This window comes from Rhinoderma darwinii, chromosome 1 (genome assembly GCF_050947455.1).
Source record: "Rhinoderma darwinii isolate aRhiDar2 chromosome 1, aRhiDar2.hap1, whole genome shotgun sequence".
Lineage (NCBI taxonomy): Eukaryota > Metazoa > Chordata > Amphibia > Anura > Rhinodermatidae > Rhinoderma > Rhinoderma darwinii.
Window position 1 is genome coordinate 178,287,500 of NC_134687.1, and position 10,744 is coordinate 178,298,243.

Here is a 10,744-nt window from a genome sequence, read left to right on the forward strand (position 1 = left end):
ATTCTGGCGTTGTTTTTTATTATATTTTTTACGGCGTCCACCGTGCGGGTTAAATAATGTAATCATTTTATAGTTGGGTTACCAAATATGAGTAACTTTTTACTTTTTTTTCATAAAGTATTTTGTAAGGGGAAAAAGTTTTTTGTTTTTTTAACTTTTTTACTTTTTACTTTTTAACTTTTATTTTTAGTCCCACTGGGGGACTTTACTGTGCAGACTTCTGATCGCTATTATAATACACTGCAATACTTCTGTATTGCAGTGTATTATTGCCAGTCAGTGTAAAACTGACAGGCACCTGCTAGGTCATAGCCGAACAGGCAATCACTAAAGGCAGACCTGGGGGCCTTTGTTAGGCCACCAGGCTGCCATAGAACCCATCGGCACCCCGCGATGAACGCAGGGATACCAGTGGGATGGGAGAGGGAGCCTCCTCCCTCTAAAATCACTCAGATGCGGCGCTCGCTATTCAGCACCGAATCTGAGGGGTTAAATATGATCGGAGACCACTGCTAGTGGTCTCCAATCGTTGCCCTGAAGCCCGAGACTTTTACTAACCGCACGGACTTCAGCAGCACCCCACACGATGCAGGGAAAGTTATTCTGAAGTGCCGACGTGGAAACAGGTCGCTTCAGGAGAACTACCCTGAACGGCCGTCGTAAAAACAATATACGCCGGTCGTTAAGGGGTTAAAGATCACTGCTTGTTGTCATTCCTTGTCCAGCAGACACAAACCTGTCGATCGTCATGTGATGGACACACAAGTGTGCAGCTCGTTACAGTTTGTGTATCAGAGCTGTGTCTTCTAACGAGCCATGCACCTGTGTGATCATCACAGGATCAGGACAGATTTTTATACACTGGAAGTAAGGCCTCATGCACACGAACGTATTTTTTTCCTCCCGTAAAGACTGGCGTAAATACGGGTCCTTAGTCACACGTATTCTACCCGTATTGCATCAGTATTTACGGACCCGTGCCCGTAAATACGGGTCCGGTGTCACCAGTATTCCACCCGTATTTACGGGCACGTTTTCGCTGCAAAATTGCACTGCACTAATCGGCAGCCCTTCTCTCTATCAGTGCAGGATAGATAGAAGGGACAGCCCTTTCCGAGGTAAAAGCAAAAGAAATTCATACTTACCCGGCCGTTGTCTTGGTGACGCGTCCCTCTTTCGACATCCAGCCTGACCTCCCTGGATGACGCGTCAGTCTATGTGACAGCTGCAGCCTGTGATTGGCTACAGCGGTCACATGGGCTGAAACGTCATCCCGGGAGGCCGGACTGGAGGAAGAAGCAGGGAGTTCTGGGTAAGTATGAACTTCTATTTTTTTTACACGTTGATCTATATTGTGATCGGAAGTCACTGTCCAGGGTGCTGAAAGAGTTTCTGCCGATCGTTTAACTCTTTCAGCACCCTGGACAGTGACTATCCCCTGACGTTGCCTAGCAACGCTGCCGTAATTACGGGTGCACACACGTAGTTGCCCGTAATTACGGGATCCCCATAGACTTCTATGGGCCTGCCCGTGCCGTAATTACGGCCTGAAATAGGACATGTTCTATATTTTTCAACGGCAAGGGCACCTTCCCGTAAGCATACGGGGAGGTACCCGTGGCCAATAGAAGTCTATGGGCCCGTAATTACGGCCCATGATTACAGGTGTTTTTTCGTTCGTGTGCATGGGGCCTAAGCAATGAGGCTATGTTCACACGCTTAACAAAAAACGGCTGAACATACGGAGCTGTTTTCAAGGGCATTATTTTAGCCGGTTTTGGAGCTGATTTTCTATTGAGTCAATGAAAAACGGCTCCAAAAGCGGCTCAAGAAGTGACATGCACTTCTTTTTACAGGAAAAAATTTTTACGCGACCGTTTTTCAAAACAGCCGTGTAAAAAACGCCCTGTGGGAACGGAACGCCATTTTTCTCATTGAAATCAATGGGCAGATGTTTGGAGGCGTTCAGCCCCCGCATATTTAGCCATTTTTCAGGGGAGTTTACAGCCCGAAAAATGGCTGAAAATAGGTCGTGTGTGTTCACACGACCCATAGTCCGCTGTTTTTCGGTCCGTAGACTTCCCAAAAAAACGGCTAAAAATACGGGGGCTGAACGCCTCCAAACACTTGCCCATTGATTTCAATGGGAAAAACGGCGTTCCGTTCCCACAGGGCGTTTTTACACGGCTGTTTTGTTCCCATGTGGCCGTGGTTTTTTTATGCACCGATTGTAAAAATGGCACGTAAAATAGCGCCCCATAAAAAAGAAGTGCATGTCAAAACAGCTCCAAAACCGGACAATAAAAATGCATTAAAAAACGGCTGAAAATCAGAGGCTGTTTTCCCTTGAAAACAGCTCTGTATTTTACAGCCGTTTTTTGTTAAGCGTGTGAACATACGAGACGTTCTTTGTTAAGCTTGTGAACATACCATCAGGGTATGTTCACACACTAAGGGTATGTGCATACGATAAGGGTATGTGCACACGATGAGTGGCTTTTAGGGTATGTTCACACGATGAGAGGCTTTTACGGCTGAAATGACAGACTGTTTTCAGGAGAAAACAGCTGCCTTGTTTCAGCCGTAATTCCTCCTCCTCGCATTTTGCGAGGCTTCTCTGACAGACGTAAATTTTGAGCTGTGCTTCATTGAGTTCAATGAAGAACGGCTCAAATTACTTCTGAAAGAAGTGTCCTGCACTTCTTTTGACGAGGCTGTATTTTTACGCGTCGTCGTTTGACAGCTGTCAAACGACGACGCGTAAATGACAGGTTGTCTGCACAGTACGTCGGCAAACCCATTCAAATGAATGGGCAGATGTTTGTCGACGTATTGTAGCCTTATTTTCAGGCGTAAAACGAGGCATAATACGCCTCGTTTACGTCTGAAAATAGGTCGTGTGAAACCAGCCTAACTGCAATTACGTCTGAAATTACGGAGCTGTTTTCAGGAGAAGACAGCTCCTGAATTTCAGACGTAATTGCATGTACTCGCGTTTTGCGGGGCGTCTTTTATGGACGTAATTTGGAGCTGTTCTTCATTGGAGTCAATGAAAAATGGCCCCAATTACGTCCCAAGAAGTGTCCTGCACTTCTTTTGACGAGGCTGTAATTTTACGCGCCGTCTTTAGAGAGCGACGCGTAAAATGACAGGTCGTCGGTACAGTACATTGTAAAGCCCATTGAAAGTAATGGGCAGATGTTTGCCGACGTATTGGAGCCGTTTTTTCAGACTTAATTCTAGGCGTAAAACGCCTCCATTTCGTCTGAAAATAGGTCGTGTGAACACAGCCTTAAGAAAAAAACGCCTGTAAAATACGGGGTTGTTTTCAAGGGAAAACAACCTCTGATTTTCAGCCGTTATTTATGCATCAGTCGTTTTTTGATGCGTTTTTTACGGCCGTTTTTGGAGCTGTTTTTCTATTGAGACAATGAAAAACATCTCCAAAAACAGCACAAGAAGCGACATGCACTTCTTTTTTTACGGGGCGTGTTTTTACGCGCCGTTTTAAAAACGGCCACGTAAAAAACAGCCCGTGGGAACGGAACACCGTTTTTCCCATTGAAATCAATGGGCAGATGTTTGGAGGCGTTCAGCCCCCCGTATTTTCAGGTGTTTTTCGGGTCATTTACGGCCCGAAAAACGGCTGAAAATAGGTTGTGTGGACATACAATAAACCCTTATTCAAACGAGCATGTATCAAATCGTCCGGTTCGCATTCGTGCGGAACCCGTTTTCACGGATCCCTCATAGACTTTTTTTAATTTTTACAAGGAATAATGGGAAAAAAAAAAAAACAACATATGTAAAGCAATTTCTTCCCATTAATGAAATACGCTATATGTGGTAATAAACTGCTGTTTGGACCCACAGCAGGGCTTAGAAGGGAAGGAGCACTTTTGGAGCTCAAATTTAGCTGAAATGTTTTTCGGGTTCCATATTGTATTTGCAAAGCCCCTGAGGTACCCAAACAGTGGAAACCCCCCAAAAGTGACCCCATTTGTGAAACTAGACCACTTAAGAAATCTATCTAGGGGTATAGTGAGCTTTTAAACCCCACAGGTCTTTTGCAGAATTTATTAGAATTAGGCCGGGAAAATTAATATCAACATTATTTACACTAAAATGTTGAATTTTTGTAATTTTCACAAAGCATAAAGGAGGAAAAAGCACCCCAACATTTGTAAAGCAATTTCTCCCGAGTAAGTCTATACCCCACTTGTGGTCATAAATTTTTTATTAAAAATTAATTAACCCTTTCTTGACTGATCCATTTTTTGCTTTTTATGTAGCCATACTAGGGCTTGCTTTTGCAGGAAGAGATGTAGCTTTCATTGGTACCATTTTGGGGTACATGGGACAATTTGATTAACTTTTATTCAATTTTTTAGGGAGGAGAGATGGGGAAAAAAGCAATTCTTTTGGTGTATTTTGCGGGTTTTTTTAAGGGCGTTGTTCACTCTGCGGTTTAATGTGTTAACGTTATTGGTCGGGTCGTTACAATCGCGGCGATACCATATATGTGTACACATAGACTATTTGTTACACTTTGATTAAATAAAATCACTTTTTATGGATAAAATGGTTTAAGGGCAGGATCACACACAGTTTTGCTGCGGTTTTTGTGACAGTATTGAGCACCGTTTTTTGAGCAACTACTGCAAGTTCTAGAAAGCGACTTAGAGACTATGTGGGCCTTTTGAAAGGGATTTTTTATTTTTTTTTTAATAAAAAAAAGTTAATTCAGGATGTTTGGTGCAACTTTAAAATTATTTTTTATTAAAATTATTTTTACTTTTTGAGATACAGCTGATTTGTATGGGCCCTGAACCCATCAGTCTCGCGGACCTGACGGGTACATGATTATGCTTAAAGAGGCTCTGTCACCAGATTATAAGTCCCTATCTCCTACATAATCTGATTGGCGCTGTAATGTAGATAACAGCACTGGTTTTTATTTTGAAAAACGATCATTTATGAGCAAGTTGTGAGCTAGTTTAGATTTATGCTAATGAGTTTCTCAATGGACAACTGGGCATGTTTTTACTTTTTACCAACTGGGTGTTGTACAGAGGAGTGTATGACGCTGACCAATCGGTGACTAATCAGTGTCCTACACTTCTCATTGTTCCAGCCCAGCATGATCCACAGTACAGTGTGATTGTGCAGTGAAAGAAGTAAACACGCCCAGTTGTTAAAAACACAATACACGCCCAGTTGGAAATAAGAGAAAACACGCCCAGTTGTCCATTAGAAAGACTCATTTGCATAAATATAAAATTGCTCATGACCAAAAATGATCGTTTTAAAAAAAAACAAAAAAAAAAAAAACGTTATCTACATTGCAGCGCCGATCACATGCAATAGGAGATAGGGATTTGATAATCTGGTGACAGAGCCTCTTTAAGATACAGCTACTATTTATAGAGAATACAGAGCAGCTGTATCTCAAAAAGTAAAAATAATTTTTCATAAAAAAACTAATTATAAAGTTGCACCAAACATACTGATTGACCCGTTTATTAAAAAAAAAAAATCCCTTTTAAAGGTGTACATAGTCTTTAACCCCTTAATGACCGCCGATACACCTTTTTACGGCAGTCATTAAAGGGCCCTATTCTAGGCCGCCTCATTTCTACGGCGGCTTAATCCGAGTCCTGCACGGGTGTCCTGTGAAGGCTGGAGCGGTAACTCGGCTGTCTGACAGCCGGGCTCCTGCTCCAACGGTAGCGACCGTTTAACCCCTCAGATGCCGCGTCATTAGCAACCGCTGCATCTGAGTAGTTTAATGAGGGAGAGAGCGCCCTCTTTCACCCATCGGCGGCCTGCAAATATGATCGTGGGCCGCAGATGTATTGCCATGTCAGCCGGGGGCCTAACAACGGCCCCAAGGCCTGCCCTGGCTATGTAACGATTAGGACGTGCCAGAGGCATGGCCTAATAGACTGCCTGTCAGTTTACACTTACAGGCAATAACAATTTAGTATACTAAGTATACCAAAGCTTTATATAAGCGATCAAAAGATCACATGTTGAAGTCCCTAGTGGGACTGAAAAGATAATTAATGTGAAATAAAAATTATTAATAAAGGTACACAGAAAAAAAAACATCTTTTTTTTCATAAAAAGTGGTTTTATTTCGTAAAAGCGTGAAAAATAAATAAAAACTACACATATATGGTATCACCGCGATCGTAATGATCCAAACCATAAATTGCTATTTTTTTTCCATCCCCCCCACCAAAAAAATAAATAAAAGTTAATCAACAAGTTCCATGTACCGAACAATGGTAGAAATGAAGTCTCGCAAAAAACAAGCCCTCATATGGCGACAACAACAGAAAAACAAAAAAGTAATGGCTCTTGGAATGCGGCGATGCAAAATAAAATAATTTTAGTTCAAAAGTTTTTTTTATTCTGAAAAAATAGTAAAACATAAAATCGATACATATCGTCCTAATCGTACCGACCCATAGAATAAAGGTAGCATGTTATTTATGCTGCATGGTGAACGGCGTAAATTTGAAATGCATAGAACAATGGCTAAATTGATTGTTTTTTATACCCCACAAAAAAAAAAAGTTAATAAAAAAATTCTATATACCCCAAAATGGTTCTATTGAAAAATACAACTGATCTGGCAAAAAACAAGTCTTCATACAACCATTTCGACTGTAAAATAAAAAAAGTTATAGCACTTTGGATGTGACGATGGAAAAACGAATGAAATTGCTTGGTCATTAAGGCCCAGAATGCATGCAGGGGGAAGGGGTTATTAATAATAATAATATTGATTTCATATTTACATAGTATTACTCATCATGAAATAGTACAAAATATCAAGCAAGTAGAAAGAGTATGAAAACATCAACAATGTATGATCTATTCCTATTATATAATATATTACATGTTCTTACTTTTCAGGTGATTTTGCCATCCTGCTAAGTTCCGGAATGAGTATTCCGCAGGCGTTATTCTTCAACTTTATTTCAGCTTGCTCATGTTACGTTGGAATGGTGATTGGGGTTCTAGTGGGCAATAACTTTGAGCCTAATATCATCTTTGGAATAGCTGGGGGAATGTTTCTGTACATAGGACTGGCAGATATGGTAAGACACAACATAATTTTGTATATCATGACACATCTTAGTCATATAAGAAAAAAAGGCGTTCTTCAGGATACTGTATAAGGAGCTGTAATAACAGAGCTAGGGGAGGCAGTGGTTAAATGTGGCTTATGTGGTTATGGATATCTATGGGAGTATCCCACATGGATAAAATTAAATTGAAATACAATATATACTTCCCACATCCCCACAGTCGAGATCCGTGCTTATGGAGCAAAAGAAATAGAAGCATTATGTCACATGATGGCTAGACCGCACCAAAACCGAATCTACTGACTCTTGTCAGAACACTCATCATTGAAGTTGTGGTTGAACTTCCACCCCCCCCCCCCCCACTACGTTACCTTAACATACTCTAGTATTACAGAAAGATTGTGTCGTACTTGTATGTCACACTGCTTATATTTTATATAAGTATGGACAAAAAAGTAAGTTGATCAATAGTTTAACATGTTGATGTATGTGGTGGTAAAATATTTGATTCCTAGGAATGACCCTGACATTTTTGGGCAGGGGCATACAGGCTTGCCTGTTTTCAATTTATGAAAAATGCAAGGAGATAAATGGCATACTTGTCCTGTGAAACATTTTAGCCAATCATGTAACAGGATTTCTTATTTGCAATGTGATTGGCTAAAAAAGCTCCTCACAACAAGTACAAATGTGCCTAGGATGAATATTTTGGGGCTCAGATCTTTCCACTTAAATGATGTATACAATTAAAAGCTTACTTTAGTTTAGAGGACCCTTACATTCTTCTATGTTTATTTTATAGGGAAACCGTATTGTCAGGTCCTCTTAAATAGACAAAATATAGATTTGTGTGATGATTTAGACTAGGGCTACATTGAGACTTTTTTTTTAGCGCTTCTGCACTGCAACTGTCACTTGATTTATAGTCCCGCTACAAAAAGTCTTCATTTAGTCCCATGTTAAGATAAAAAATGTGAACAACTCTTTCTTTTGTCTTTCAGTTTCCTGAAATGAATGAAATGCTCAAAGACAAGATAAAAGAGAGAAAGACAGACATGGTTTATTTCCTCATTCAGAATGCGGGTTTGCTGTCTGGATTTGCCATCATTTTATTAATAACCCTATATGCAGGAGAAATCAAACTGGGGTAAAATGGATTGTCGTATTGGCCAGAATTACCCAGGAAGACATACTACAAAGACACCTAAATGGCCTTTTACCTTCTCTTTCTTCAAACCTCAAGAAGTAATGATCAATGTTCAATGTTCATGCACACTTGGATTAAAAAAACACAAACAAAAATCCAAAAACTTTGCAATCATATTCAAGGTGTAAATAACAAACTGCTGCTACTTTGAGAGTAGCAAATATTTATATGTATATTTATTGAATGCACCAGGCATTACCTGTACAGTGTTATAGTGAGCCAATGGTGTTACAATACATGACACATATACAGTACTGGCAGCTCTCGCCCCTTCATTTCATGTGATTTTGGAAAATTAAAGAATCATCTAAAGAGCTCACGTCCAAATCACGGCCAAATGATGTTTTTAAATTTTTTGTAACTTTTTTTTTGTATCTATGATCAATGCTTATATTTTCTGTTTTTTGTTTTTAACAACTGAATGTATTGTTTTCTTGATTACACGTGCAATAGGACTAGTGAAGGACTATGGGATATCACTCAATGTGTAAAACTAAAAAGTGGGTACTAAATCAAAAGCATATTTTTTTTATAAGCATTTAAATTCAAGAAAGCCAATAAAAATGTTAAAACGTATAGTTACCCGAAGTGTTTAATTTCATTGCTTATTGTTTGGAAAAACCATTAAAAAAAAAAGTATTTTATTTCACTGTGATTTGAGTTTGTATGGGATGGCAATCTCAAATAACTTATTTGTATGACCTTAAGACCATGTTTACACAAGGCCGAAAATTTTTGCTGAAAATATGGCTGTAAATATGAACTTAGATGTGATAGTTTACAGGTGGATTCCACGTATCAGAGACATGCATGACCCGCTGTAACTGAACCAGTCAGGTCTACAGAGCAGCTGTATCTTAAAAAGTAAAAATTATTTTTAATAAAATGTATTTACGAAGTTTATTTAACACACATGAATTAAAAAAAAACAAAAAAAAAAACACTTTCAAACATTTACATAGCATTTAAATATAAAGAATGGGCAAGTATGCCCATCTCTAGATTCTTTGGCGGAAATCTCATTAATATTTACACAGTAATGTGCCCAGTACCTCACTTTGGCTACTTCAAACCAATGCAGCAATCCTATATAAACCTCACACTGAAGTATATAGCTGCTTTATAAGCTTCCACTTGTGCAGATTAGGCATTCAGAATCTTATCAGTTCTTGCATTCTCCTGCGGCTTCTAATCATTTGTTCCACACGACGACTTGCACATATCACATATTCACAGTTTGTATTTTAGGGAAAGAAACACATACTTGTGTAATATTATTACACTATTTAACCCCTTCACGACTGCCATACGGCTATATACGTTCTAACTGCCGATGCCACGTGCAGTTAGCACGTGTATAAACGTTGACAGCCTTAAAGAGGCTCTGTCACCACATTATAAGTGCCCTATCTCCTACATAATGTGATCGGCACTGTAATGTAGATAACAGTGTTTTTTATTTTGAAAAGATAATTTTTGAGGAAGTTATAAGCAATTTTAGATTTATGCTAATTACTTTCTTAATGCTCAACTGGGCGTTTTTTAACTTTTGACCAAGGGGGCATTGTAAAGAGGAGTGTATGACGCTGACCAATTAGCGTCATCCACTTCTCTCCCTTCATATTCCGCACAGCGTGATCTAACGAGATCATGCTGTGCTGTCACATACACCAACATTAACTTTACTGAAGTGTCTTGAGAGTGAATAGACATCACCTCCAGCCAGGACGCGATGTCTATTCACAATCCTGACACTTCGGTAAAGTTTGTATAAAGTTAATCGCCGCACAGCGTGATCGCGCGAGATCACGCTATGAAAGCGCCACCTGAACTGACTCTAGGAGTGGAATCCTCAGTGTCCGATCACACTGGCCGGAGATTCCATTTCTAGAGAGAGCCCCTGATGTCACTGTCCATTTGGACAGTGACGTTAGTGGCTCTCTCTAGGAGCGGAATCCCCGGCCAACACTCTGGCCGGGGATTCTGCTACTGGAGAAGCCCCTGGGGTCACTATCCATAGATGGACAGAGGCATCAGGGGCTTCCTGTAGAAGTGGAATCTTTGGCCAGAGGGATTCCGCTCCTACAGGGAGCTACAGTGGTGTTATTTACAGGAAGGGGGTGCCACTTATGGGGTAGGTGGCGCTATCTGCAGGGGGGGATGTTGCTATGTACAGGGGATGGCACTATATACAGGGGATGTGGTGCTATCTACATGGGCAATGTGGCATTATATTGGCACTACCTACAGGGGACACTCTGGCACTATCTACATGGGCACTTTGTGTGGCACTATCTGGGCATTATCTACAGGGAGATCTATGGTACTATGGGGACACTGTAACACTATTTACAGTGGGCACTATCTATGAGGGCACTGGCACTATCTATGTGTGTAGTGTGTCACTATCTACAGTGGTATTGCATCACTATCTACA

General features: G+C 40.4%; 1 protein-coding gene across 1 annotated transcript in view; it reads left to right on the forward strand.

Annotated features, from left to right (window-relative positions):
* Positions 1–8,951, forward strand: part of SLC39A8 (solute carrier family 39 member 8) — a 66,332-nt gene extending 57,381 nt beyond the window's left edge. Inside the window, exons 7-8 of the mRNA XM_075849763.1 lie at positions 6,925–7,109; positions 8,102–8,951. Of these exons, the coding sequence (XP_075705878.1) occupies positions 6,925–7,109; positions 8,102–8,251 (335 nt within the window). The 3' untranslated portion in view covers positions 8,252–8,951. The remainder of the gene's footprint in view (positions 1–6,924; positions 7,110–8,101) is intronic.
* Positions 8,952–10,744: the final 1,793 nt, after the last annotated feature.